The sequence below is a fragment of the Halichoeres trimaculatus genome, unplaced genomic scaffold, assembly GCF_033239565.1.
Source record: "Halichoeres trimaculatus isolate MK-OKI-2021-1 unplaced genomic scaffold, fHalTri1.1 fHalTri1_scaffold_18, whole genome shotgun sequence".
NCBI lineage: Eukaryota > Metazoa > Chordata > Actinopteri > Labriformes > Labridae > Halichoeres > Halichoeres trimaculatus.
The window spans coordinates 19,643,464-19,671,444 of record NW_027437196.1 but is presented as its reverse complement, the minus strand read 5'-3'; the positions used below and the strand labels follow the sequence as shown (position 1 = coordinate 19,671,444).

General features: G+C 38.8%; 3 protein-coding genes across 5 annotated transcripts; 1 reads left to right on the top strand and 2 right to left on the bottom strand.

Moving 5' to 3' along the window:
• Window positions 1-964: 964 nt before the first annotated feature.
• On the bottom strand, window positions 965-13,712 carry LOC141807853 (vascular cell adhesion protein 1-like). The gene is made up of 16 exons (XM_074694069.1): window positions 13,517-13,712; window positions 12,884-12,947; window positions 12,264-12,644; window positions 11,863-12,168; window positions 11,287-11,559; window positions 11,119-11,203; window positions 10,948-10,984; window positions 10,044-10,076; window positions 9,902-9,948; window positions 7,406-7,476; window positions 6,904-7,287; window positions 5,953-6,258; window positions 5,029-5,295; window positions 4,705-4,783; window positions 2,753-2,786; window positions 965-2,358 (listed from the first exon to the last, which is right to left on the bottom strand). Exons 1-16 carry the CDS (start codon window positions 13,526-13,528, stop codon window positions 2,116-2,118), a joined length of 2,622 nt encoding a protein of 873 aa, XP_074550170.1. The 5' UTR covers window positions 13,529-13,712; the 3' UTR covers window positions 965-2,115.
• Window positions 13,713-15,497: 1,785 nt separating this feature from the next.
• fen1 (flap structure-specific endonuclease 1) lies at window positions 15,498-19,980 on the bottom strand. 2 transcript variants are annotated; one of them, XM_074693070.1, is made up of 12 exons: window positions 19,833-19,980; window positions 19,358-19,464; window positions 18,785-18,887; window positions 18,560-18,662; window positions 18,309-18,372; window positions 18,030-18,139; window positions 17,368-17,504; window positions 16,996-17,062; window positions 16,593-16,724; window positions 16,354-16,505; window positions 16,082-16,196; window positions 15,498-15,781 (listed from the first exon to the last, which is right to left on the bottom strand). In XM_074693070.1, the coding sequence occupies exons 2-12, from the start codon at window positions 19,437-19,439 to the stop codon at window positions 15,704-15,706; spliced, it is 1,143 nt and encodes a 380-aa protein (XP_074549171.1). In that variant the 5' UTR covers window positions 19,440-19,464; window positions 19,833-19,980; the 3' UTR covers window positions 15,498-15,703. The 2 variants fall into 2 exon arrangements, with proteins under 2 accessions (XP_074549171.1, XP_074549172.1); XM_074693071.1 differs by lacking the exon at window positions 19,833-19,980 and adding an exon at window positions 19,777-19,810.
• A 43-nt stretch (window positions 19,981-20,023) lies between these two features.
• tm9sf1 (transmembrane 9 superfamily member 1) lies at window positions 20,024-27,808 on the top strand. Of its 2 annotated transcripts, XM_074693068.1 has the most exons (10): window positions 20,024-20,285; window positions 20,454-20,567; window positions 21,369-21,580; window positions 22,098-22,229; window positions 22,688-22,810; window positions 23,016-23,374; window positions 23,660-23,814; window positions 24,083-24,268; window positions 25,713-25,986; window positions 26,092-27,808. In XM_074693068.1, exons 3-10 carry the CDS (start codon window positions 21,374-21,376, stop codon window positions 26,483-26,485), a joined length of 1,830 nt encoding a protein of 609 aa, XP_074549169.1. In that variant the 5' UTR covers window positions 20,024-20,285; window positions 20,454-20,567; window positions 21,369-21,373; the 3' UTR covers window positions 26,486-27,808. The 2 variants fall into 2 exon arrangements, with proteins under 2 accessions (XP_074549169.1, XP_074549168.1); XM_074693067.1 differs by having other exon boundaries at window positions 20,024-20,567.
• Window positions 27,809-27,981: the final 173 nt, after the last annotated feature.

The following is a 27,981-nucleotide window of genomic DNA, read 5'->3' as shown; positions in this document are numbered from 1 at the left end:
ATATTACTGGTTTTGCTTTAAAGCTGAAAGAATTATAAAAACTCTTACCGGATAAGGCCACTGACCTGAGAGTGCAGCGATGAGATCCTCTCATGGGCGAGTTCATGAACTGGAGCTGAAGTACAACGTGCCAAAAATCCAACTTCCCTTTAGAGCTGAAGCAACATCTCACTAAGCTGACTTCCTGTGTTTCAAGAGGTGTTGCTGCCAATTTGTTAAATATTATCCAATTGAGCTATTTACATGAAACATGAGGGGAAACAGAAGTTCACACAGTAACCGCTGAATCTCCTCTGTTTGCACGGCTCACTGCGAGCCTGTTCTCTCTCTTCCTTATTTTAGAAACAGACGAAAAAAAGAAAAGACATTTTGCATTTTTATTTTAAAACATGAAGAAACAGTAACATAATAAGGGTTGTGCAGTGGTGTATATTTCTCCCAACACCGTTTTTGTTGAATGAGACAAATTTTTAGTTTTTTTTTTTTTTAAGAAATGTTTTCTTCAGTTTTCTATTTTCAAAAGCCATATTTATCCAACAGCATACTGTACAGGGGCTAATTTTCTTATAACTCAGTGGTTTAGAGGATATTAATGTTACACATTTTAAACAACTTGTGGCACAGCCTTGTTTCCTCACTCTGCCTCAACCAAAGCAAAGTTGAGTTTTCATTTCCAACCAGATGACGACAGACTTAAACCCCCTGTTTCAGAAACAGATGGTGATAGCCCAGAGACAATTTTCATGTATCAAACAGCCTTTGGTTTAAGCATTAACTCACCAGTCTCTGTGACATCAAGGGAGTTGGTGTTACTAAGCACAGCATTGGCAGCTCCTCAGTCAGAAAGCTGACTAACTCAACCCAACTTTTGTTTTAACCAGAGTAACTCTTCAGCTCAGAGGAGTCAGATTAAATGACAAAAAAAGTCTGTTCTTATCAAACATGTTTATTTCTCCTGTAAAAAAAAAAAAAAAAAAGCATCTTCACATAAAAAGTGCATTTTCTGTCATCTCTGTGTCGACAATCTGCTGCATCCCAACCACACCATGTCATTTTCCAGGTTTTCACCAAACTGGGTATTTAATGTTTGAATTAAATTATGTCAAAAACCTAAAAGCAACCATAAACTGTATATACGAGATTGTTGCAAATAATAATAATAATAATAATAATAATAATAATAATAATAATAATAATAATAATAATAATAATAATAATAATAAATTTGATTTATCACATTTTTATGACAAAATTTTAAAAAGTACTTAAGGATTTTTTTTAGGTATGTTGGGATATTTCCATCAATGTGCTGATGGGTGATCAACAACTCTGTTGTTACCTCTGCAATAGAGGTTATGTTTTTGGGAGAGTTGGTCTGTGAACAGCACAACTCAAAAACTAACAAATGGATCTTGATTAAATTTTCAGGAAATATCCAAAATGGTATAAAGAAGGAGTGATTTAATTTTGGAGGTGATCCAGATAACCGTCTGGATCCAGGATTTCTTTAAAGGATTCTTTATTATTGTGAGAAAACTCCACGGTAAATGGTCAGATTGCTTTGAAAAACAATACAAGACAAGGTCACAATAATTTCTGATAATTTCTGGGTCATCATAATTATCAACACTGTCAGGTAACAAATTATTGTAAAAAACCTACGACTAAAATCAAATTGTAGCAGACAGTCTGCTGAAAGGGAGTATAACATTAAAGTAGGACTAAATCGCTGGTGACAATCACAATATTTTCGGTGGAGGTCTGCGCTCTCTGAGTGCTTTTCTAGTTTATTCTTGCTGTGATGGGGAGTCAGTGAAGTGTGTGGAGTACTGGACCGACGTGTGTTTTCTGAATCTAAATAACAAATATGACAAACATTATCTTTAATCGTAGGCCACTTTTAGATTTAATTAAGTGAGTTTCTGAAGTTAAGTATCTGAGTAAGAATTTCATCTATATTTCTATTCCGTCTTGTTTGGCATCACCAATTCATGGGAAATACACTGATTTCAAAACTTTAAACTTTCTTCAATGATCATTCTTCCTGAGTTTAAATATAGAACCAACAGTTCTCAACAAACAGGTTTCTGTTCCTCTTCCTCTGATAAGACCTCATCAGTGAGTCTTCACTTGAGCATAGAGCTCCTCTGTACCAGCAGGAGCCTGTGAGAAACTCAGTCCTGGTTTGGACACTTTGACCTGTGCGTAAAGTGTATCCTGCTGCAGTCCCCTGTCCTGCACTGACTTTGGGGATGGTCCAGTTTTCAGCTTGGAGAAATCAATCTCTCCATAATGTATGTCCTCTTTGTCTGAAGCTCTGGGATGTACTCTCACAGCTGGCTCTTCAACTCCTGGGCTCTGTTAAAGAGGACAAGTTGATCAAATGAGAACAACGTGTAAATCTTGTAGAGTGCTCAACAAAAATAACTGAGGACACGTCAGAGGAAATGCGTCCTTAGTAAGAGATCAGACAAACTAATGAAGGGGGCTTAAATATTTGGATAATTTCATCGAGTGACTTGTGTAACCTCTGTGTTGCCTTATCTTGGGTTCTGAAGTGGCTTGTGGCTTGTTAATGCTAGTTAACAGGATGTTTCATCATATTTCCTTTACTCCACTTTACATCAACCACTGGGGAACCTGTTTTGACCTTTCAAGACCTTACAAGTGCTGCCAGTATGACAAGTTAGAAACAAACTCAAAAAAAAAAAAAAAAAGTGAAACTCATTAGAAAATTGAAACAAATTCCCACCTGTGTCTGCTGGGAATGTTTGGACTTCAACCACCTGAAAGACATGAGGGATGTCAGGGAAATTATTCTGAGCATGATAAAATCAAAGCTTTGATTCAGCCATCATTTAACCCCCATACTGCCTGAAGTAAGTAACAATTATAAAAATAGAGTGTTTTCATGTTTTTGCATTTTTACAGATTTTGAATTAAGTGCAGATTGTAAATTTTAGTGTAGTACACACAATAGTCATAACTAGGTTATATTATTTATGAGAGACATGAGAGTTCATCCCCTGACCTATTTATTATGACACAGTGGATCTGATACGATCTTTGGTATGTGTAGAATATGAATCAATAGATAATAATGAGATACAAAGGTCATTTCAGCTGCATCAAGACCTGACAGGGTATGTCGCAAATTTGGGCATCAAGGGGTTAAAACATTTTCCCCAAAACACATGAAAAGAAACACCTCAGTCATACAGTTCAGATAAATACTGAATATCATGCTGTTTAACAGTTTAGAGGGTTTACTTTTATCATTTCACTCATTGCACAAGACACATTGCACAAAAGTGATGCTCATAGACATAAAACACCTAAAATCTCTTATTTATACCAGGATTTGATAACAAATGAAACTCGGTTTGCTTTAATTTTAAAGCCCTCAGAGTCAGCTGCATAGACCTGAGCCATGGATGAGCTTTGTTATAGTTTAGACAGAGAGATCAGACAAATTAAATTAAATTTATTGAGTGACTTGTGTAACTCCATTGTTTAATTTAATTAAACTCAATTTGTTCATGGGTAAGAAAGACAGATTTTTGCTTCAGGATTTTACCTTTTTAGTTTTTACTTTTTTCTAAAAATGAGCTTAAATCTATAGTTTTTTTAGTGAGTCACAAATCTGAAAGCCTAAAATAACTGTTAATGGGCACAGAGTTAGTTTTTGGGGAGAGAATAAGGGATTATGAGTGATCCAGAGAAATCTCTACAGCAGCGGGGAGGAGAATGCCAAAGTTGAAGAGCCATCACTGCTCTGTTTTTGGCTGTAAACAGCCCCATAGTTCAATGCACAAGCTTCCCATCTCAGAAGAAGACAAGACCAAGTAGCTAGAGTTCATTTATCAAGGAAATGTGCCAGCTACACTCAGTAAAACTGTGCATGTGTGTGCTAGTCACTTCACGGCCGACTGCTTTTCCAACTTTGGACGGTACAACAGAGGGCTAGCAAATAGACTGGTCCTGAATCCAGGAGCATTACCAACCATCCACCAACAAACCTCTGACCCTGGAAATGTGAGTATTTTAAATGCTGTGTGCTGTGGAGCAGATGTAAGAGCTTTTCCTCAGTGTCCCCCCTGTCTCTGTGTTAGCTTCAGGATGCTAACTTTAGCTGCTGTTAGCCTGTTGTTTTAGCCTGTAATGTTAAGGTAAACGAGCTTCGCTGTTTTCTTAACATTGTGCACTTGGAGTCACGGTAACATGGCGCCGCTCTCGGTGACGCTGAAGAGCAGGGTGGTATCAGCGGTGGCTCATTCACATATGAAGGTCACGCCCACTAAATCAGAGCGTTCTGAACAGAGGGGCTAAGAGAGCCTGGAAACAATGCTGCTGTGCTTGATTTATTGGCTTTTTGGATCAAAACATGTTACTACCATTTCATGAAGACATCAATGATCCATATTAAACTGCAGAAAAGAAGCATAAAGAATAATAGATCTACAACTTGCACTTAGGACTTTCAGTTCCTGTCGAGTACAGCAATATGTTGAAAATACTGTTTCAAAATAAAAACTTGTCATGTCAGTTTTTCCAGGATAGAAATAGAGTCAAGTGCAATACCAAAGAGCAGAGTAAAGAAAGATCAAGTGGTGGATTAAAAAAATATTGTGGTAAGCTGGCTTATATATAATAATGTGTTTTAAATGTATTAATTGCATTGATGTATTAATTTCAGATACTTACCATATGACTACAGCCACACCACTAAGGAGAACCACAACTCCAATCATCCCTCCAACACCTGCTCCCCATAGTTGTGCTCCTACAGAAAAATAATAATAAAGATAATAAAAATACAAGGTATATAAACCCTTAACACAGAAAAGTAGGCATTACAAAACTCTTTGGACAGTTATTCAAGCTTTACTTTTATATTTCAAATACTTTTCATGACTTCTGATCAGAAGTTGTTTTCACTTTCCCATCAGTCTCTCCTTTCTTGACTAAATATCTCCTATTCAAGTAACAAATTATCCACATATTAACTTCATCTGAGCTTGTGCTTACCTTTAATATTCAGGTGAATTTCTGGGGACTTTTGTTTACCCACGTTATTTGCAGCCTCACAGTAATAAACTCCATCAGTTGTCACATTAACGCTGTAAAACTCTCCAATGAACTCAATCACGGGTGGTCTGTTGTTGCTGATCTTGAACCAGGTGAAGCTGCTGACAGGAGGCTTGGCTCTGCTGCAGGAGCAGGTCAGGTTCACTTTGGTACCTGCTGACACCAAACCTGATGGACTGATGGACACTGAGGTGTCTTTGGGAGCATCTGAAATAAATCAGAGATGACAGTTTACATGCAAACACAGACACCATCTGCAAAAAGGTCAATCTGAGACTGTTTTTCTTGAGAAAGCTAAGGGTTTTTAATGTTGATGAACTTCTTCTGAGAATGTTTTCTTTATCTTTTATTGAGTCAGTTTTGACTTTTGTGATAATCTGCTTGTTTGGGACTTCAGCTTCATAAACAAAAACAGGCTGGGAAATGTTAGAATTTGACGAGTGATAGTTGGAGCTGACTTTGATGACCTTTGACATGTTTTTCCAAGTTAGAACCATTCCAAAGGCAAAGGCCATCAGCACCCCCTGCATGCAAGGTTTTGACTTCTGCCAACAGGTTGGAGGTTCACCTATGTAAGGAGGTTGGAATATAATGAATACCTGAGGCCTCTTGTTCCAGCCGTTGGTTTTTTGTTGCCTTCTCATTTTTACTACTGACTATTGGTTATCTTATCTTACTCACACCCATCATGATGATATCCATATATTTACATCACTGTGCTGTTTTTTTTTATCCTTTTACTGACTGTGTGGACCTCTGTTGAAAAGGCAAATGCCCCTTGCCCCTTGGGGAATTAAAGATTTTCCAAATCTTATAAATGATCATCTTCTAACTGGATCAAAAAGCAAAGTTTAGTTTACTCACATAAAACACTGAGAGTCTTTGTTTCCTCTGCTGTTTTCTCCTCTTCTCCTTCATTCACAGGATATGAGGCAGAACAGCTGATGTTGTATCCATCATGTTGCTCTGACAGAGTGATGCTCTCCTGGATTTTAGTTGTGAAGCTTCCATCTGTGTTTTGCTCCATGTGGTTGTGAGAGGCTTTCTGGAGATTCCAGGTGAGTTTAGGAGGCCAACGTGGACAAGGAGTGAGAGCTGAGCAGGTTACAGTGACAGAGTCTCCCTCCTTCAGATCTCCAGAGATCTCTATGCTGGGGCTCGGAGGAGAATCTGCAGCTCAGAAACACACAAGGAATTAGTGTCATTGGCCAAATAGTACTACTATTGAAGAAAAGTGAGTTGTACTTTACAGAAGAACAGGCCCATTAACTGTGAGACACTGACAGAAACTCAGTTAGTCATATAGTTTCCGAGCTGTTTAAATTTGGGTAGATTTTATTCTTGAGTAATTTCAAGTCAGTGAAAAAAATCCCTTTATGAGGCTTCCTGTTTTTCTTGGTTTTCCTCATTTACATTTGTTCATGGACAAAAACAAGGTTGTATGCGGTTCAATATTAATTCATTTTATAATAGACATGACGCCAATTTTAATGTAAAAAATAAAAACCCCACCTGATTAGGCAATAGTTTGTAGATCTTAAATTTCATGATAGACATCAGTTTTATATAGAGTAGGATCAGGGCCACTGGAAAAAAAAAATATGTACAATTTTTCTTTTTTTAATAACTTTTTTTTTCTGAGAAAAAAGTCAAAAGTCAGACTCTAATCTCAGAATTCTGACTTTTATCACAGAAAAATTTTTTTAAAAAGTTGCACTTTGTTTTTCAGTGGCCTAATCTCTTTTGTACTTCTGGTTCTGAAAAGAAAGAAAGCTGCCCCATCATAATGAACCTTATCATCAAAAAGTCTCTTACCTTTTACTATAACTTTTACAGAATCACAGGAAGCTGTCGCAGAGAATGGGTTGCTCTCTACTCTGAAGAAATATGTGTCTGAGTAACTTGTGATTACATTAGAAAACAGAGTGGTGCAGTTTTTCTGATTCAGGTTTCCAGTGATTTCCATTGGATAGCTGTTATAGCTCCTGCTGCTGTTGAAAACCACGTTACTTGGATCGATGGCGTATCTGGAGTCCCTTCTAATCCACACTCCAGTGATCCTTCCTCTACCGTCAAACTCTTTGTCTGATTTAGCTCTGAAGTTACAGGGAATCTGCAAACAAGATCCACTCGGGGCTTGCAGAGTCTTTGGTGCTACAATTTCCAGGTCTGGTTGCTTAGAACAAGGAGTGCAAGCACCTACAAGAGAAGACAAATAAATCATCAAAGAAGATTTTGATTATAAAAGACTGACTTGGTGGTCAAGGTACAAACAGCATGATAAAAATAATGTAAATGATTTATGGGAAAAGCTCACCTGAAACAAAAAGGACACCCAGAAACAAGCTGGGAATCATCATGTTTGACTGATCAACGTCCTCCCTGGATCTGCAAACACAACAACACTGTAACTTTCTCTACTCATCAATCAAAGTAATAAAGAGAAGTGAAAATCTTTAGATTCTTCTGTAGCATTCACACTCAAAACTTACCCCAAACTAAATCACCGTTATTTATCATAATATTTCCACAGAACTCAGATAAATCCACTTACCCAGCTGAGAAAGACTTTTTGTCTAAGGATGGGATGATTTTGTCTGGTCACATGACTCCTGTTCCTGAAATAACGCAGACAGTTTTGTGTGAACTGCTCATATCCTGAAAGCAAAGGAAGTCAGAGGCAGCGAAATATCTGAGTTTTAAACAACGGCTGGATACCCAAAGATTTGCAATGTAAAAACAGCTCACTGTTAGCCTCAACATATCATTAATATAAGCTCTTTTACACCAGCAAAAGTCACATCCTCTTGTCAAAACATCACAGAAACTTATTTCTTACTGCTTGACATTTTTTCTTCCAACAAACTCTTCAACTTTGTCACATATGACAGGTACAGCTGGCACTGTGCTGCATTTGAGCACAGCTGTGGTGAATCCGGTTGCTTGCATTGAATGTGTGGTGTAATTTGAAAAAACGAAAACAAACAAACAAACAAGTTAAGATTCCTAACCACCACTCCAATAGGTTTTGGAGTAATTTATTTTCATTTTAAATTTGTGAATGATTTTTAAAAATAGGGGATACAAATGCTAATTTAACCTGTGCTCATTTTGTGCCCTCTTATTTGAGGGTTAGAAGTGTTTGTGGGCAGAAGAAAAAGGAAAAATGTACCTCATCTTGAATTCTTTTCAAATGCTTTTTTTTTTTTTTTTTTTAAATAGCTGATTAGGAAACATTTGGGCAATGAAATCAACCAACCCCAGCATGGTTGGTTGATCTGTGGAAAGGAAGTACACAGAGTCCTGAGTAATCTTCACTCGACAAGATGATTCCTTTTTATAGTTTATTAATCATCCACAAAAAAAGAAGCAACATTCGACACCAAAAGAATTGCTCACAGATAGCCGACAATTCCAAGAATCAACACATGGCTTCCTAACATGAAGATACTCCACAGTTAGAAAAACAACAAGAAAAACAACAAGAAAAACATGTTCTTTAGATCAATCATTAATATTACATGATTCAAAAGTCATCAACACAAACAGGAGAACTCATGACTTGTGCCTTTTGGATGAAAAATACAGACGGCATTAACTACTGCAGGCAAAGTGACGGAAGTCAACTCTGGGGCTGGGACAATATGCTGTTCTCTCTTTTTGATTGTATTGCTATTTTTGGGGTGCTGATCAAGCCGTTACCTCTGGTCTAAGAATATGAGACCATGTGGTAGTGCTAAAATCTGCTGTTTCTCAAGTGTTCATTTGAGGCTGACTACGGAAGTATCGTAATCACATACACACCGAGCCAAAAAAAAAAAAAGCCATTTTCAAAACAGAAATTAACCTATTTACAGCCTTGTTCAAAAAACGTCTCTTGTCCGAGTTACTAATTTTACTATTGGCAAACACTGTAAGGGGGTGAATTTTTTCTAACTCAGCGTTCGGAGGATATTAAGATCGCGAGCTCCCCCAATAAGAGGCACAGCTGAGGGTCACGTGGCGGCCGGCGCCCTATGGCTGTAGGCGAAGCCCTTGCCACTACCAATATGGCCGCTATAGCTGATGTGCTTCATTTTTCCCATTTCAGAAACAGACAGGTGACGTCAGCGAGACCATGTCCATGTTTTTTACAGTCTATGGTGCCGATCCAATTTAAATTGTGATTCTTCAATATTTATGTTTTTTGCGACTCTTAGTTTGCTTTTTCAACACCAGACCATGTGAAAAAGTTAAATGATGATAATATCTACAGACTATATCAGGAGCCATATTTTCTCACAATATGCAAATCACGATAGTCAGAGAGAAACATTTCCCCCCCCTGCTCGAGAGAAGTGGTAACTTTTTTCCAATCCAGTTTATAAACAAAGACTAAAATGAGGAATTTGCTTCGGAAAAAAAAAAAAAGTTCTTTTTCTTTTCTTTTTTTTTTTTTTTTTACATAGAATCCCGGTTTTGATATTGTCAAACAAAAAATCCCAATGTATTGTATAATGATTTTTTTCTCCCACCCCTACTGGACTCAATAGGATGCGAACATTTTTCCAGGTAAGAGTCAGACCTCGAAGCGTTCAAATCAAATGAGTTACAACTTTTATGAAACTTTATATTTCAAACAGTGTCTTACTTCCCTGGCAAGAAGGACAATACCCTTTGAGTAATCCATGACCAGGTTTTTATGGACTCTGCAGACCCCCAGTGGCCTTTTGAACATGTTGTCTGGCTTCACAGTTAACTCTAGTAATGGTCTTATCATGAGAGTCTGTCAAACAGGTTTCACAGATTCAGCTTTGTGAAGTCAGAACTTTACGATACCAACTCAGCCACTGTGTTGACGTAGTCAGCTTCAACTTTGTCCTGTAGAAATCAAACAGAAGACAAAGGGGTTTGCATTATTTTTCTGCACTGTAAATCTCCAAGATCTCTTTATAGAAATGTGCATCACATCTCACCTGTTGTCGAAATGTTTGTGGTCTTTCTACTGCCTGCATTACAGACAAACATTGGACAAGTTATCAACAATAATAACTCTGTTTGTACGGTGGCCCTGAGAGCTCAAAGTGCTATGACCTAAGAAAACACATGCAAAAAGACAAAACGCAAGCAAATTGAGAAAACATCCTTATCAATTTGACAACACGTGCGCAGCATTTAGAAAATGCACCACAACACAACACATTAGGAAAAGACGCTGCAAATACACCACAACACAATGGAAGTGTTTCCAGAGGACACTTCAAAGTGATGTACATGTCCCGACATGCTCGTTGTTGTTGCAGATTTTCAGTCAACGCTCTATTACACATAGTCTAATACAATGTTGAATAACATACTTTTTCCCTCATTTTACAACACAGCTGATGAAACAAGAACCATAATAGAGCTGTTACTGAAAATCCATGTCAACACTTCCGTTGTGTTGCAGTTGTGGTTTTGGCAGTGTGTTTTCTAAATGCTACACACATGTTGTCAAAATGATGAAGATGTTTTCTAAATTTGCTTGTGTTTTGTCCTTTTGCATGTGTTTTCCTTAAGTTGTAACACTGTGAGCTCTCAGGGCCACCGTATGCTTGTGTTATATCAGTTATCATGATTCAGCTATAGGAGTTCCTTTAAAACATAGGAGGCCAAAAAAAGCCCCAAAGCTTTTACATGTGGATTTTTTGATGGTGTTGAATCCCAGTTGTATTCTAAAACTTGGAACATCTTCATCTAAGAAGACGACTTTGCAAAGTGGAACCACTTCAGAGTGGTTCAGTTTGTAGGTGTCATATTTAGAGAGACTACAGCTCTGTCTTGCAGACTGTTAGCCAGATGATAACCATGAGCAGTACCTCTGTCTTTCTGGAAGCTTACCTTCTCTGGTTTCATCGAGCCTCTTGATCTAATCCAACTAAAGGAAAAGAGATGAAACCTTTTTAATTTTAACAAATGACAATCAGCCTCAGACATTCATCATACCATCACATTTTAATCAGACCAATCAACTGTACTATAAATCAATGTATCTCTAATGGTTAGCCTCACCACTCGAAGATGATCAGTGCACCAACTAGTAACATGATTCCCAGGATCTTCAAAACAACTTCACCGCCAACAGACAGCTGATCACCTGTAACACAGCAAGTCACATCTGTTCCCTGTAAGAGCCGATTTACACTAAATCAGCACCAGCAGACTCTGATTTGTGCTCACCTTTAAACGTCAGCTGCAGTCCCTTTGATAGTTGAATGTCTAGATCATTTCTGCACCCACAGAAGAACAATCGATCACGATCGCTACTGGTCACCTTGAGGACATACACCTGTGTGTCCACTTTGATCAGCTCCAGCCTGCCATCACTAATCATGAACCAGACAAAGTGGACAACAGGAGGGCTTCTTCTGCAAGAGCAAGTCAGGTTCACCATGCTGCCGACTGACACCGGGTCAGCAGGGGAGATGAGGACAGAAGTGTCCCTGGGAGGGTCTGGAGGATTTGACATAAAGAGAATTTTAAGTGATGAAAAATATTTCAAGGAGATAAGACAGGATGTTTCCCTATTAGTAGAACGTCTCGAAAACTAGCTAAATGCTACTCACAAAAATTCTAAAAGGCACCATAACAATTGGCACTCATTCAGAGATATCTCCCCTCTTGGGAGGTCTGAGGTCAGGTGCAGGCAAAAATGTACAATTTTTCATGCTCATAATAACTACAAGAAGCATACTATTAAAAAGTGAAGCATAAATGCTCCTTTTTTAAGACATCAACCGTAAAAGTAGGTCTCACATGAAACTATGAGAGTCTTTGTCTCCTCTGCTGTTTTCTCCTCTTCTCCTTCATTCACAGGATATGCGGCAGAACAGCTGATGTTGTATCCATCATGTTGCTCTGACAGAGTGATGCTCTCCTGGATTTTAGTTGTGAAGCTTCCATCTGTGTTTTCCTCCATGAGGTTGTGAGAGTCTTTCTGGAGATTCAAGGTGAGTTTAGGAGGCCAACGTGGACAAGGAGTGAGAGCTGAGCAGGTTACAGTGACAGAGTCTCCCTCCTTCAGATCTCCTGAGATCTCTAATCTGGGGCTCGGAGGAGAATCTGTTGAGAATAAACCTCAGATTTAGTTTTGAGCCAAAGTGACACACATTGTGCTACAGGGTAAAAGCTGAATGGCACAAATAAAATGCTCTTACCTCTGACTGTTATTTGAAGAGAATTACAGATAGCTGTTGCTTGAAATGAAGTGCTTTCAATCCTGAAGTAGTATATGCCTTCATGTGTTAAGTTTATGTTAGAAAATAAAGTGGTACATTCTTTCTGCCTGAGGTTTCCAGTGATGTTCATTGGATAGGGGTTGATCGTCCTACTGCTGTTATAAATCACATTTTCTGGTCCAGGTCCAAAATAACGGTGGTTTTTTATCCACATCCCAAAGACTTCTTCTTGGCCAAAGTTATGATATGCTTTTGTGCTGAAGGTACACGGGATTTGCAAACAAGATCCACTCAGTGCTTCCATCTTCTCAGGTGTTTTAAAGAAGAGGTTTGCAATATCAGGACATTGAGCCAAAGCACCTGAAAACCAGAGCCATGATCAACATACTGAGGATTAGATCTCTGGTGAGACATGATAGACATGGCAAAAAGTTATTGCTTTGCTAAAGCTGTCACTGTGATTTAAAGACAATTTATAGTCTATGTTATGGATAATTACAATTCAAACACTGAAAGTGCTTTCTGCAAGAGTGTTGTGAACTGGGTCTAAGCTGTTATCATAATGTCACCATAAACTAAAGATTAAACAAACAGCTTACCTCTGAGAAAGAAGACACTCAGCAGGAAGTTGGTCGTCATCATCGCAGACAGGAGATCCATCACCTGGATTTATACACACAATGATGCGTTAAAAAATGTATATTTTAAGCTATAAAAAAAAAAAAGAGTTAAAAGACTACGTAAATTAGCACCCAGTCTTTCCTTGTATATTGTTAAGGAGTAATTTCTAAATAACACCACACTTGTGAAAAAATTATTAATACAAACAAAATGAAGTCAACCAAATTTAATTCAAACAATATTTGTATTAAACTCATCTGATCAATTGTTAATTTAATCAATCATTGTTTGTTTTGAGCTAATTCATTAAAAAAATGTCTCTGGTCACCAAACAACTTTTTCATAAAAAAAAAAAAGTCTTTTAATAAACGTAAAATAAAAACAAAACTTTTTTTTCTTATTTTTCAACACAACACACTTGATATAAAGCCTCACTCCCTTTCAATGACAATTCAAAAGTTGCATATTTCTTATGTTTTCGAGCTTTCACTAAACAATATTTCCTAAAAAATCTAGTTTGACTGAACTTTGTTTTACACTGCAGCTCGTGAGTGGAGACTGTATAAAGACATTTTTCATCTTAAAAAAAAAACAGTTAGAAAAGATCTTACCATGTGAACCATGTTGTGAAGCACGTTACAAAGAGAGAGCTGTAATAAGATCCTCTATTGATGATGGGTGTATACTTAGTATACTCTGGAGTCGAACACGATATCTGACTTCCCTTATAAACCAAGCGGTCTTCCTGTGTTGCAGCTGATACAAATTTTCCATCGCAGTGGCTTACAGTTAATATCAGAGAAAAAGAAGTTAACACATTTGCTGCAGGTCATTTTTTATACATCTTATGAGTCACTGCAAGCCTAAGCACTTTGTTTTCCAAATGTAGCAGATGTGTAACAGAGTGCACATGCAGCAGAAACAACTGCATGATGTAAACCCAGCTCTCTTTTTCACAAAATAAGAAAAAAAAGTGAAGCAGCAACATGGAAAAACTCATGAAATACATTTATTTTGGCTGTTCTGTGGATAAAGTGATTTTTTTTTAAGTAAGGATAGTTTTTGTTAAAGATCATTTTGCTGGTAGAAATTTGCACAGCTTCTTCTCACTTATGCACACTAGCAAATCATCATCAGAAAAAGGGCACATAAAGATAAGCCTCCCCTTTTATCACCTATAGCACTATTTTTAGTATGTATTCTCTTCATAAAAGCCTCCATCAAACACTCTTTTTTACTTTTCAGTCTTCTATGTCAGGCTCAGACATAGAGCCAACAGCCTGCATGGAAAGGCAGGCTGTTTGCAAGCTTTCAATAAACAGAATAAAGTTCATTATCAGGTGCTACATGTCCTCATCTGACCCTTCATGGGAGTGATCACAAGGAGGTATTTAGACATGCTCCTCACAACACCAAGTTTGCACAACATTGCATACTGCACAACTTAAACCTACTTCATAGACCTTTTGTCAGACTCGAATTTCATTGTCTTCTCCTTATGACGAAAGAAATATGAAGGTCAAGCAGAGAATGAGCTTTATCGTGCCTTTTAAAGATACCGCTCCTGATGATTAGAAAAGTTCGCTTTGTAATTAAATATCATGTCAATGTGCTTAAATCACAGTAAATATTTTCATATTGGATGTTTTTAAGATATATGTTTTATTGTGGGCCAACACATTGCTTCGTCACATTTCCTGCCCCCTTATTTCCATATGCATACACTACTCCAACCAGTCAGAGACCAAGAGCCACAAAAATGACCGTGTTACTACAAAGAGCCACATTACACACAGGGTCTTACAAACACACTTCCTCTCACACTTAAACAAAATGACATAAAATGAAAATCAATACATTTCCAATTTTCAAATCAGGGTTTATTGTGTTTTTAAGTGTATTGAAATTCGTACTGGAGAAGAGAAACTGAAACTTAAGTATTAATCCCAACGTTGGCATCCATATATAGATATAGTTTAGATTGATTGGCACACCACTACTCATAACTATATATATAATTTTTATGAATTGATCGAAGAGCCACACACCAAAAAGCAAAGAGCCACATGCGGCTTGCAAGCCACAGATTGGCCACCCCTGGTCTAAGGAAATGTTTTATCCATCTTATCATCAAATACAGCTAACAGCCCTTAGAGCATCACGCAAGTGTAAAAGACAAGAGGACATCGCAATGATAGTTAGATTGCGATCCCTTTTCTTAAACATAAAAAGAGAGAATTCAGTATTTTGGCTGAAGATTTTTTCTATAGAAGCACTCATATTTGTAAGACATGGTGGAAAAACAATACACAGTTAAATCTGTGCCCTGGTTTGTGGGCTGCAGTAAAAATGGGTAATGTGTTTCTGGTGGCCAAGCCTTAGCTACCCGAGATCATTATCAAACTGTCACCTGAGACTAGGGGAAGTGAAGGCACCATATTATATAAAACCAAACAATTCAAGTAAAAAAGCAGCTGCTTCTTTGCACTGTACACTATTAATTCCAACATAATACCCCAAATAAGTAACTGAACAGAGCAAAATCATATTATTTCACAAGAGACTTTTATTTCATGACAGAAATAATACATCGTTGAAACACTCATTAAAACCTTCCTGTTTTTTGTTTGTACATAATCATAGTCGTTTGGGTGAAGACAATTATAAACCTGAATCTTCTATTGTGTTTTTTAAATAGCAGCTTCCTCTTACATTGCTGGAAGCTCCATGTTCTTTTAAGGGTAGGATTTAACAAACATCTCTTTATGAACCAAACAAGGGTCGCCCCTCACAGTGAACTACTTCCCCTTCCTGAATTTGCCTGGCGTTGCACCAGTCTTCTGCTTCTTTTTTGCTGATCCTTTAACCTCAGGTTCCTGTGTAAGGGAGGGGATGTTAGAATGAGTACAATATTCAGATGAAAATCTTTAGACAGCTGGTTAGAAAAATTCAAAGCAGCCTAATGAACTTAAACTGAACACATGCTAATAATGTGCTTATCTTAACTTAATGCTGGGTCTCTGTTAATAATATAGCATTTGTTGTGATCTGGTGCTAAATAAAGATTGGCTGTTTGATGAAAACAGGGCTACATGAGACAGGCTGTAACATTTATAACATATAGGAAATTAAACTTATAATGAATTATTTTGGCGCTGCAGTGAGTCTTAACATACCTTTCGTTTGGAGGACAGAGATCCCGTGACAGTAAAGAAAGAGTCAAGTCGCCCCTGTGTGCTGCCCTGTCTGCTCTTCATGATCTTCTTGAAGCCATTTCTGATCCTGTCCTCGCTGCAAACAGATATGAACCGTTATTTCATAATGGTTCAATGCTGTCCAACTATCTCTTAACCAAAACAAGGACTGTAGACTATTCCTGCTTGCTCAGCACTGCTCTCTGGTGAGCAAAAGCTGTACAACATGCATCATGAATCTGCTGATGGTTTACCTGAACTGTTTCTCATTACACATAAACTGGACTAGCTCCTCCTCATTTGGCTCATTCCACTTCAACTCCAGTGTGGAACAGTCGACCACCTCCGGCTCTAAAAACAAATTCCTGGCCTCTTTGTACAGCCAGTCCTCTGGAGCAGGGTGCTTCTGCATGAAGGGAATGAAGAAACACACAGTCACAACCAAGTTATTTTCACTGTGCAAAATTTGAAATTGCTGCAGCCATCAGCTTACATTAGAGTCAATGTTTTCAAGGATCTCCTCAATGCTGCCGTGCTGCTTGATCAGGTCTATTGCTCTCTTTGGCCCAATTCCTTTAATAGTGGCGCAGTAGTCACAGCCCAGCAGTATACAAAGGTCTATGAACTATAGGGAAGACAAAAAGCATTAATAGAAGGACTGAAACATTGATCACATTATCTCAGTTAAAATTAATTTCAATAGTAAACAAAATACAGTATAGTTAACAGTAGAGTATGATCACAGTTCTATCTAAAGTTGCAAAACGTGCAGATATTACAATTTTAGCTTACTGTACAATAAAAGTGGATAAAGTGGTTCCTTGATGGCATACTTGAGTTAGAAAATGACACCTTTGATTTTGAAACGTGCTGGACTTTTCTTAAAGCCTGTTTACCTGCTCATTGGTCAGGCCGATGTCTTGCAGGATGCGACTGAAGTGAAACTCTTGGATTGGAAGTTTCCTGAAAACAAATAAATTCCATAAAGTAATACAATATGCAAAAGTACTTTTGTCATGTAGTGCAGTCTTTCTTATTCGGGCCAGGTGAAACAGTACAACAAGGCTGAAAAATGAAAGTTAACAAGGGGTCTGTGATAACAAAAATGGTATACCTAAAGAAATAACATGTGTAAATTAATAACTAACTAATATTGGATTTTTATCCTGAGCTTCAGGAGTGGAAAGCATCAAGTTATTTTCGTATTGACTACTAAGCCAAAAGGCTGAAACAACAAACAGGATGTGGTAATACAGAAGCAACATTACTTTGCTTCACTGGCTGTAAGGTGTCTGAGCAGGACGTTCGTCCCAAAAGTCAGTCCGTCCATATCCTCTGTTGCTGTGGCAAAGACCTTTCCTGCTTTCACCAGCGCTGCACAGCTGGCCTCAGCCTCACATGGAGCCTAAGAAACACATACCGATTGCACAGCTCATCACACAGACTCCCAGTAATCTGTTTTTCTTGTTAGCAGGAGTACCTTAGAACAAGGGATGGAGCAAGGATTTCCCTTTTGGGTGGCCCAGACAAATTTTGCATTGACATTAATCACCGCCTGATCCCGTTCACACGAAGCTGAATGCTTCATAACTTCTTTTTTTCAATTGGCTGAAGAAATGTGGGTCATTTTACACAGATAGAGCATTTGAATGCTAACAATATGAACATGAAGTGTAAAGAAGAAATTACCATGCTCCTTTCAAACGGATTTAAATATATATATTTATACAAATTATAAGAAAAGTTTAGGGTGGGCCTGGGACCTTTGGGCCCACCCCTAACGCTGCCCCTGCTTAGAACTAAGGGTTTCACTGAGCTTTTAAGGATGAGGGAAATCCTGTTGTTTAACTAATAATACGTGTAATTCCTATGCTTTTTGCAAAATTTAAACTAAGAAATTAAGCTGTAACAGAGTGTGAGCTGTTCTTACCTCAATGTAAGGCACTCCCATCAGGGTCAGCAGCTTCTTACACTCATCATTGTGGTGCTTGGTGACTTTTACCAGACGCTTTGAGAATTTGTCAATGTTTTCTTGTTCTCCTGTAGAGAGAGAGCACAGTGTTGGAGACATTTCAAACATATGAACTGAGAGTCACTATATTTTACATTCTACTTTATTAGAGATAGATAGATAAATTGGTTGGTCAGCTAAAAGGGAAAATTAATGGCATTGAACCCAGAAGTCTCTTGCAGCAAATGTTCACTTTACCCATTTCCTGTGCTTGGGCCAGTAGCTTCTCAGCCTCTGCCCTCCTTTCCCCTCTCTTCTCCAGCTGGTGGATCACACACCATCAAAGACCCATCAAGAGAATGAAAGGAGAGAGATGATAATGTACATTACAGGTTACAGAAAAACACAACATAGCTTGTTTTAGAGGGAGATGGACATAATGAGTCAAAAACCATCATTAATGACAATAACTTCCACTTCAACAGACGAAAGGGTGACACCACACTTACCTCTGCTGACTTCAGCTGTGGGGGCTTCCCGTCAAACACATACACGGGCTTGATGCCATGTTCCAGCATGCGGATTGTTCGGTAGAACATTCCCATCAAGTGGCTGGGAAAAAAAACACAACTTGTTAGCAAATTTTAAACTCTAGGATTACTCCAAGTGCTATCAAATGACGTGATGTCTTGTATCGTCTGAATTGTGGAGTGTCTGGATTTTGGGTGTTATACCTTGTGGTCTCTCCATCTTCATTCTGTAGAACATTTCCATCCTGTCGCACAGCAATCAGGAACTGATAGATACACATGGAAGCATCTATGGCAATTTTCCTGCCTGTATGAGTTAAGAAAAGCAGGTGGCATGTTTTCAAAATAAGAATGATTATGAAAAATAATATCACCAAACATCAATAAACCTAGTTTCCCTAAATCCCACCACAAGGGTAGTGTAAACTGCCTTGGATTTCTAATTTTACTCACAAGCTTAAACCTGCATTAAGTTAAAGAAGCAGTGTGGAGCAAAAATTAAACAAATGGAAAGAGTATGCTTTCACAAGTACATATAATATGATTAAAGCTTTATTTTAAATTAAGTGTCCACGTAGAGTTTGGTCACTTAAGTTTGCTACAAGGCTTTATCAATCCTTCAGAAATATTTATAAGTGAGCTATGATGTGTGGGGATAAACTTGTCATTACATACTTTCTAAATGACTTGATACAGATTTGAAATAACATCTGATCTAAAACTGGGTTCCTTAGCAGATGTTTAATACACGTGTGAGGAAATTGACTGTCAAGTTACCAAAATAATTCTTGATGTCTTGCTCTTTGATGGCTCCTGGGGCCTGGTCCGCAATCAACTTGGCGAGTCCGTGTATTCCCATGGTTTAAACTGAAAACAGCAAACGTCTGGAAACAAAGATATAGATTTGAGATATTCAATCATCCAGCATTCCTAGCTGCCAATCTATCTCTTTCGTGGTTAAACTTTAAAATGCATAGCTATCATATGTCTTGCTTCGCATGATGCACTTGCAGTTAGAGAGTTACTATTTTGTGAAGTTTAACTTAGGATGTTCAATCCGTTACAGAGCGACGACAGAACATGGCCCGGCAAGAGCTAGTTTTTGTCATAGGTAGCTAGGATGCAGACTTTACAGCTACTTCCTGGGGAGCACGAACGTTAATATTATCATACATGTCACACTAAAAGAACAGCACCTTCATGGTATAAATTCTGAGCCTTGAATAAGGTGTAAAGGTTTCTACTAACTCACCAACGGTTTGTTTTGCTGACTTTGTGCACTAATCCAGGCGTCTCGAGCGCGAGGGAATTGCAACCCATTTCGCGGGAAATCAAATATCAGACATTACCAATCTATCTATCGACCAAATCATCGCCAAATCGCTGGAGAAGTGAGCATCAGTGGTGCAGAGATGATTGGACAGGCCTGGCACCGAACAAGGAAGTACTGCAGGGACATTTGACTGGCTGATGGAGGTAGAAGGAAATCCGGTCTTGTAGGAAAATATCAGAGTTTCTCAGGTCGGAGCTCCAGTACGTTAATGTAAGCTTTCGGATAAACACGAATGAAGCAAGTCTGCTTTAAATGGCACTCAATGGCAAAGTAGTTCCGACCACGAAGACACGGTAACGTCGGCGGTGCCTTGTTGTTTCCCCGCCCCCTCCGGAAAAGTCGAGCTAGTCGTCATTATTTTTATTTTTTAAGGTGACGTGGAGTCGGACCCCTTCTTCCACACTGTCTCATGTTTCATCAAAAGTACACTATGTACCCATATATGAATGCATTTTATTCATAATACGCTGAGGCACTGCACTGAGGATTCTCAAGATGTTGAGCTGTAAGTCTTTAATTTTACATTGAGTGTTGGTATAGACGCATACCGGGGCACAGAGGAGACTGTAAGGGCCTGGAGTCCCAGGAATTCAGCTGCCAGACAGGTTTCGTTGGATCTACAGCATCTGGACTGAAGTGACTCAAGTTGGTCTGGTAGTGTGGCTTTTTCTTACTTCTTGTCTTTATTTTATAATTTGTGGCTGTTTGCTAAAGGTAGTTTGAGTTTTATGGAGTGCAGCAGCTGGACAGGATTAAGTTTGTTTTAGATGAATTATTAAGAACTATACGAAAAGATGACATGTAAGACAAATAACACAACATGTCTGTATGGTTTTCTGGCAGCTTGGCCCTGCCCAACTTTTGACGGCAGTTTACGATTTCTTATAATGTAATCTAAAGCCATAAACCGCAGAGCTTCTTTGAATAAGTTTATCAGATGATAGTATGAATGGGTGCGACTCTAAGAAGGGCCAGACCTGCAGCGAAAATGCCTCTCTTGGGAGTGATAGGTACACTGGTCAGATGGACAAAAAGGTTTTTTGACAGGTGATAGTACCAGTGTTAAGAAAACAGCTGGATCCATACTGCCATCGGGATGTACTGGCTTGACTTTGTATAATGACAAACTAAGAACTGCCTGATACAAACTGGTGAAACTTGTTTGCTTTTATTTCAAAATGCCCATCCTGCTCTATAGGGAAATATGTCGGAGATCCGGTAGAGAAAAATGTTATACAATTCTCTCCATGTGTTATTAAGTTATCCTTTGTCATTGAAACAGCATTGAATAAATTGGAATGTGGCTCATGAATCCCTGCATATCAGGTCTAAAAGCCACAGACAAGTGTGTTCTTGACCTTAGAATTTGAGGCACACTGTGTATTTCAGGACAGATATCATTATTTAAATAATCCTCACCCTCATGTTTTGATGAACTGTCTACTTTTGCTTCAGTGGCTATGCAGTGTGGAAAAGGACACCTGGCAGGTGGCTTCCAGAGGACGATGAGCTTGCACTGCATCTTCATCCTCTGCTTGTTCTCAGGCTGGGCTGTGAGTTACAAGCAGGGGGACAACGTGACTCTCTATGTCAACAAAGTGGGCCCTTATCATAACCCCCATGAGACATATCACTACTACACCCTGCCTGTTTGCAGGCCAGAGAAGGTCAGTCTTTCTTCTCTTTCACTGTGTATTAATGGGCTGCTGTTACTCTTAGTGACACTGGATAGTTATTTGTAGTGTCAAATAAGGACACTTGCTCTTACATCAAAGTCAAAACTGTTTCTTGTAAAATTGTATTATTTAAATATATTGAAATAGTATCAACAAAAAATCCACACTGAAGTTGGCAGTTTTTGTGTTTGTGCTCCTGTCTTAAAAGAGGTAGATATGACAAAGATTTTATTCTTTAAAAGTTATGTTAGTATAATGAATGGTCAAAGAAATTTTACCCTTGTCTAATAGTTGGTTGTTGGCATAATAGATTAAAAGTAATATTGGTAAACCCACAGACAAAAGTCTGAAAAGTTTCACTGTGCAACATATCTATTAATCTAATAGTTATCTGTGTTTTCGATTTGTCAGGTTGTCAAATACTGTGTGCTCACAGAATAGATATCAGCTAATGCTGTGTGTGCCTCTTCGGTACACTACAACTCATATTGCAACACATTCCTTTCAGGTGCACCACAAGTCCTTGAGTCTGGGAGAAGTATTGGATGGTGACAGGATGGCTGAGTCCTTGTATCACATCCGATTTAGAGAAAACGTGGAGAAAAAAACTGTTTGCCAGATCACTCTTTCAGAGAAACAGGTACTTTGGTCTGGTTGTGTACTCAGGACAGGTTTATTCTAAACATCACATGCTGTTTTTTACACATCTCTTGAATATAGCTTTAAAAGTCTGTGCTGGTCTTTGATTTCTGCTTTAATGATTTATCAAGTAGTTTGGTTTTCTATTAAAAGGTGCTGGTTGCATAGACAGCCTTACAGCATAAAGGCGTGTACCAGGATCAGGATATGTTTTAATTGTTGTGTGTATTGGCACAGGAAATCTATGCCTGTGCCATCCTGGTAGGCTTCCAAGGTAAAACAAAGTTTACCACAAATATGAAGTAGATCCTCAACTGTAGATTTAAAATAAGAAAAAAACAATGTCTGGCCTTATTCCTTCTCAACTAGTTGGAATTGGAATTGGAATTCACACCCCAAACACAGGCTGTGTATTTCTAAACGCATGGACTCTGATCATGGATGTGGACTGTGTTTCAGGTGGACCAGCTCCGTGAGGCTATCGAGGAGCTGTTCTACTTTGAGTTCGTTTTAGATGATATTCCAATCTGGGGGTTTGTGGGATACATAGAGGAGAGCGGCTTCCTGCCTCACAGCCACAAGGTAAACAACTTGTGCTTCTCAGGGTTTGTTGAATGTAGAGTTGGTTGGACTGTGAACTAAGATTAAGAGAAACACAGACAGACCGTACAGTTTCCAGGTGAGCTTTAGCTGTGGCGTGCCTGTATCCGTCTTCCTTTTACATTTTGCTGTCTCATTTTTTTGGTCATATTCCTTACTCCCTGCCCTCTCCTCTCACTTCTCACAGGTGGGCTTGTGGACTCATCTGGACTTCAACATCGAGTACAACGGCGAATCAGTGATTTTTGCAAACGTCTCAGTGAAAGATGTTAAACCCGTTCCCCTGGAGGAAGGAGCAGGTGCAGCAGTGGGTGGAGTTGGAGTGGGTGGAGGCAGCCTCACTGTGACCCACACCTACAGTGTGCGCTGGTTCGAGTCCCCCCTCACTCACTCTCGGAGAGCTGAGCGTCTCAGAGACTACTCATTCTTCCCCAAAACACTTGAGATCCACTGGCTGTCTATAATAAACTCACTGGTGCTTGTGGTACTACTGCTGGGCTTCGTCATCATCATCCTCATGCGCGTTCTTAAGAATGACTTTGCCAGGTTAGTCAGTGAAGAATTTTGCCATGGTTGCCATAGTTTTTGCCATAATGTGTGGATCTTTAAGTATTTCTCTAAACATTGTTTTGATCCTCTGAAGTAGCAAAAGTAAATGACCACCGTACCATTTTAACCATTAAAAAATGATTCAGATTGACATGTTTTGAGATAGATATTATTTCTTTACTCACCTTTTACTACAGATCATCTTTTATATCAAACAAAGCTTTAAAATGGTGTGGTCTGTAATAATATCCTGGTTAAAAGCATTTTTCTCTTTCCCTTCAGGTACAATGTGGAGGAAGACGGTGGCTGTGATGATCTCGATCAGGGTGACAATGGCTGGAAGATCATTCACACTGATGTCTTCAGGTTCCCTCCTTACAAAAGCCTGCTGTGTGCTGTGCTCGGGGTGGGAGCTCAGTTTCTTACCCTTGCCACAGGTGAATCTTTAACACTGTACACAACACAGGAAACTTGTTAAAAGTAAAGCTAAATACGAACACACATACACATACTTGTGTATCAAATTCCAAAACAGTATCAAGCATCATCATTGTTCTGTTGAAAACTGAGTGGACTTATTTTCGGTGCAGCACTGACCCTCTCAGCAGAATGATTGAGCAGCTTGAAACCTGATAACTGCTGGAGGTAAAATGTAAGGTTCCCGATTGCAGACGCCTGATCATTCTTCCTCTTGTCACCCCACAGGAATCATCATCATGGCATTACTTGGAATGTTTAATGTGCACAGACATGGTGCCATCAACTCTGCAGCTATCGTCCTGTACGCTCTGACCAGCTGTGTGTCAGGTTACGTGTCATGCAGCTTCTACACACAGATCAATGGCCAGCGCTGGGTATGGAACATCATACTCACCTCGTCGCTGTTCTCTGGTGAGTCTGATCAGGGCTTGGGGTCACACTGAAGCTGTAACACAAGGGTAAGGTTCAAAGAGAGCATTTATACTTGTCTGGATAATTAATCTAAAAAAATCTGCTGGCTTCAGCAAAATGTGTGAAACCCGTTAAGTCTCAGATGGCACTCGAAAATTACTGAATTGATTAACTACATATTTCGTACTATTTCATTCCCATCAAATGTCTTCTTTAGTTTACTCAGAAGCTCCTACTTTTCCTTTCTTAGTTTTTATGTATGGGCCATCTTTAATCTATTAATGCAAAGTTAGATAATCATGTCAAATCAGGATTTTATGAAATCTCCTGATGACTTTATATCAGACGGTTAATGTTAGTGTTTCAACATGAAATTGTCAGAGGAGTTCAATTTTTTTACTCCAAAGTTTTTGTTTTGTTTTTTTTTCTAAAAAGAAAATGATTTGAAACCATTAAAGAAAAAAATGTTTAAAAAAAAAGTCCCTATAAGTGGTAAGGATTTTTCAGTTTAAATATGGTGATGAATAAAGCATTTAAAATAGATGGCATAATGTGTTTTAAAGGTAATGCAGGACTATCTGTTGCATAAAGTAGGATTGATGTTCATACCAATTAGGGTTGGGTGGTTATGGCAAAAATCAAAATCAAGATTAATTGAACCCTCTAACTTATTTTTTTTAATTACTATCCCATTAATAGTACCAATGTTAAATCTTAAGGTCAAACGTGTAGTAAAAAAACAAAAGCAATATGCATTGGGGCTGGGACAGTACGCTATTCTCACCATTCAATTACTATTTTTGGGGTGCCAATTCAATTAAAATTGCAACAATTTGATATTCACGATTTTTGCGGTTTTTACTTTGCTTTTTTAACACCAGACCATGTCAAAAAGTTAAATGATGATGATTTTGTCTACTGATTATATCAGGAGCCATATTTTCTCTCTGAAATGCACATCACGTGGGTCAGTGAGAAACACTTCGCCCCCTGCTGGAGCAAAGTGGTAACTTTTGTTCCAATCCAGTTTATAAACAAAGACTGAAATAAAGAAAATGAATTTAAATAAAAGATATGACAAAGAATCCTGATTTTGGTACTGTCAAACAAAAAATCCTGATATGTATCAATTTTCAGTATTTTCTCCCACTCCTAATATGCATGCAATGTAAAATTCCACTCAGATAAACATATTTTTTCAAGGATTCAGGGAACTTTATTGTTGTAGTTGCACACATTTAACATGGATAGCAAAAAATGTCACCCTCAAAGTCCTGGTTGTAAGCCTGATAAATATAAAACAAAATGATATGTGAAAAATAAAAAGTATAAAAGAACAATAAATAACTGCATTATCAACATGTTTCGTTTACGTAAGATTCTGCTGATTTAAAATTTCACAGATTTTTTTTTTGTCTAAAAAACCTGCTTAATACTTCCACAGCTCCTCTGTTCCTTACGTGGAGTGTGGTGAACTCTGTCCACTGGTGGAGTGGCTCCACCCAGGCTCTGCCAGCCACCACCGTGCTCCTTCTGTTGGGTGCATGGGTGCTGGTGGGCTTCCCGCTCACCGTCATTGGCGGCATTGTGGGAAAGAACAGAGCTGGCAGCTTTCAGGCACCCTGCCGCACACGCAACATCGCCCGGCAGATCCCTACACAGCCTTGGTACAAACACACAGCTGTTCACATGGCCATCGGAGGCTTTCTGCCATTCAGGTGAGCCAAACTTCATGTTAAAATAAAATTGAAAAGAAATAATTTTAGAAAGGAACTTTATATTTTTTTTTCCAACACTTATTCCTTGTTGTTTTTTGTCCTTAGTGCCATCTCAGTGGAGCTCTACTACATCTTTGCTACCGTCTGGGGTAGAGAGCACTACACACTTTATGGCATCCTGCTGTGTGTCTTTGCTATCCTCCTTTCAGTCGGAGCGTGCATCTCTGTTGCGCTCACCTACTTCCTCCTGTCAGGCGAGGACTACCGGTGGTGGTGGCGGAGTGTGCTGAGCACTGGCTCCACTGGCCTCTTCATCTTTGTTTACTCTGTGTTCTACTATCGAAACCGGTCCTCTATGAGTGGCTTGGTGCAGAGCACAGAGTTCTTCGGCTACTCCTTGCTCACAGCGATGGTTTTCACACTGATGCTGGGCAGTGTGTCATTCTGGGCCTCCCTGGCATTCATTCGCTACATCTACCGTAGCCTCAAGATGGACTAGACAGGAAATGTGAAGGCATGCATACACACCATACACTGACATATCGTTGTAGCACACAGGGACAATTTACATTCTGTCCTTTTGCTCTTAGTCATACACAGACACACACATTGGGTTAATGGGAGCAGAAATGGGGGCCTTTTTCTGGAGTAGCCAATAAAATTTACCTGTCAATAGCTGCGTTTCTATTACACTTTTTCTCAAAATAAAAGTGATATTTCCGAAGTTACGACAAAGAAAAATTTTATCTTTCTTGTGTTTCCATTACGACTAGAACTGCACACAACTTGAGTAAAGTAAAACCTAATGCCATCCTGACCTGCAGTCATGATGATGCTGTTTCATGGACACTAGTGTTTTTAATAACGGCTCAAACTGTCAGCTGTGAACAGGCCAACTTGGAACAGACATGAACAAAACACTGAATGAAACTCATCATCTGACGCTCACATACTCTCACTCGTGCACACAGACCTCCACCCCTCTCTCCTGCTGCTCTCTGACTCTGACACTCACAGCCATTCTGATGCATTCACAAGTGATGCTCCAAAACACAAACATCAGCACTGAACACATAACTCACAGCAGAGCTGTTAAAATATGAACACCAGAGTCCCTTTGTGTGGCAGTGGAGGTGTGGGAGGGGTGTTGTTATAACAATGTGACATGTTTTTTTTTAAAGGTGTTTACATTGTACGTTTGCAAGAAACTTCAATATCCAAAACTCAAGGATTTTCAAAAATGTGGTCTTTTCCCTACCAATTCCTTATTGCAATATTTATGTTTTGGGCAATCCTAGGTGAAATGGAAACGCAGCTATTGTTCATAAGGGATGTCTGGGTTAGAAAAAGACTGATAACAGTGACTTTGGGCTACTAATAATTTAAGGATTGAATGGGATGCTCGGGTAAAAAGGGATTTTTGTGTCCTAAGAAGGTTACTGGAAATACCATTGCTGTATGATGCAGTATGCTAAGGATGCTAATGAACATGGTGTTCACCCAGGGCTTGGCAAATTCTGTACACCCTGTCAATCCCACATTACTGTTCGTCCTATGAAACAACCGTCCAAGTAATTCTGATCAATAAAGCAGCAGTCAAAGGGTTAATCTCACATCTATCTCCAAACCCTTAAATAGTGGCAGCATATTCTTGTGTAGTGAAACATGGCCTGCCTGGTCTGGTCAGGCACCACACAGCCCTGTGGGTAAGACGTGGAACAATGCCTTTTGGATTAATCAGCTGTTGAAGATGTGGGTGAAGGGAGTACTGTTATTGTATTCTATGGTCATTGTTGACTGTGATTTTGGTTCTGATGTAAATATGGTCTTTTCAATAAAGAGATTTTTAATAAACCAATTTGCAGTTTTCTTTCTCCAACTCATCCATTCCAAGGTGTGTGTGCTTTGTATTGGCATTTGACCCATTGTGACATGTGTAATAGAAAACACTGTAGTTGTACTCAAGGGCTTTATTGCAAATTGCAAAAATAAAGC

What these genes read in the sequence shown, in the direction of transcription:
- fen1 (XM_074693070.1), bottom strand. Translation starts at nt 19,439, where the DNA reads ATGGGAATACACGGACTCGCCAAGTTGATTGCGGACCAGGCCCCAGGA. An exon ending in AGACATCAAGAATTATTTTG is followed by an intron (nt 18,888 to 19,357) that starts GTAACTTGACAG and finishes TAACTCATACAG; the next exon opens with GCAGGAAAATTGCCATAGAT. An exon ending in TGTAATGAGAAACAGTTCAG is followed by an intron (nt 16,197 to 16,353) that starts GTAAACCATCAG and finishes ATCTGTTTGCAG; the next exon opens with CGAGGACAGGATCAGAAATG.
- LOC141807853 (XM_074694069.1), bottom strand. An exon ending in AAAGACTCTCATAGTTTCAT is followed by an intron (nt 11,560 to 11,862) that starts GTGAGACCTACT and finishes CAAATCCTCCAG; the next exon opens with ACCCTCCCAGGGACACTTCT. An exon ending in GGTGTGGCTGTAGTCATATG is followed by an intron (nt 2,787 to 4,704) that starts GTAAGTATCTGA and finishes CATGTCTTTCAG; the next exon opens with GTGGTTGAAGTCCAAACATT.
- tm9sf1 (XM_074693068.1), top strand. Translation starts at nt 21,374, where the DNA reads ATGCAGTGTGGAAAAGGACACCTGGCAGGTGGCTTCCAGAGGACGATG. An exon ending in TCCTGCCTCACAGCCACAAG is followed by an intron (nt 22,811 to 23,015) that starts GTAAACAACTTG and finishes CACTTCTCACAG; the next exon opens with GTGGGCTTGTGGACTCATCT. An exon ending in CTTAAGAATGACTTTGCCAG is followed by an intron (nt 23,375 to 23,659) that starts GTTAGTCAGTGA and finishes CTTTCCCTTCAG; the next exon opens with GTACAATGTGGAGGAAGACG.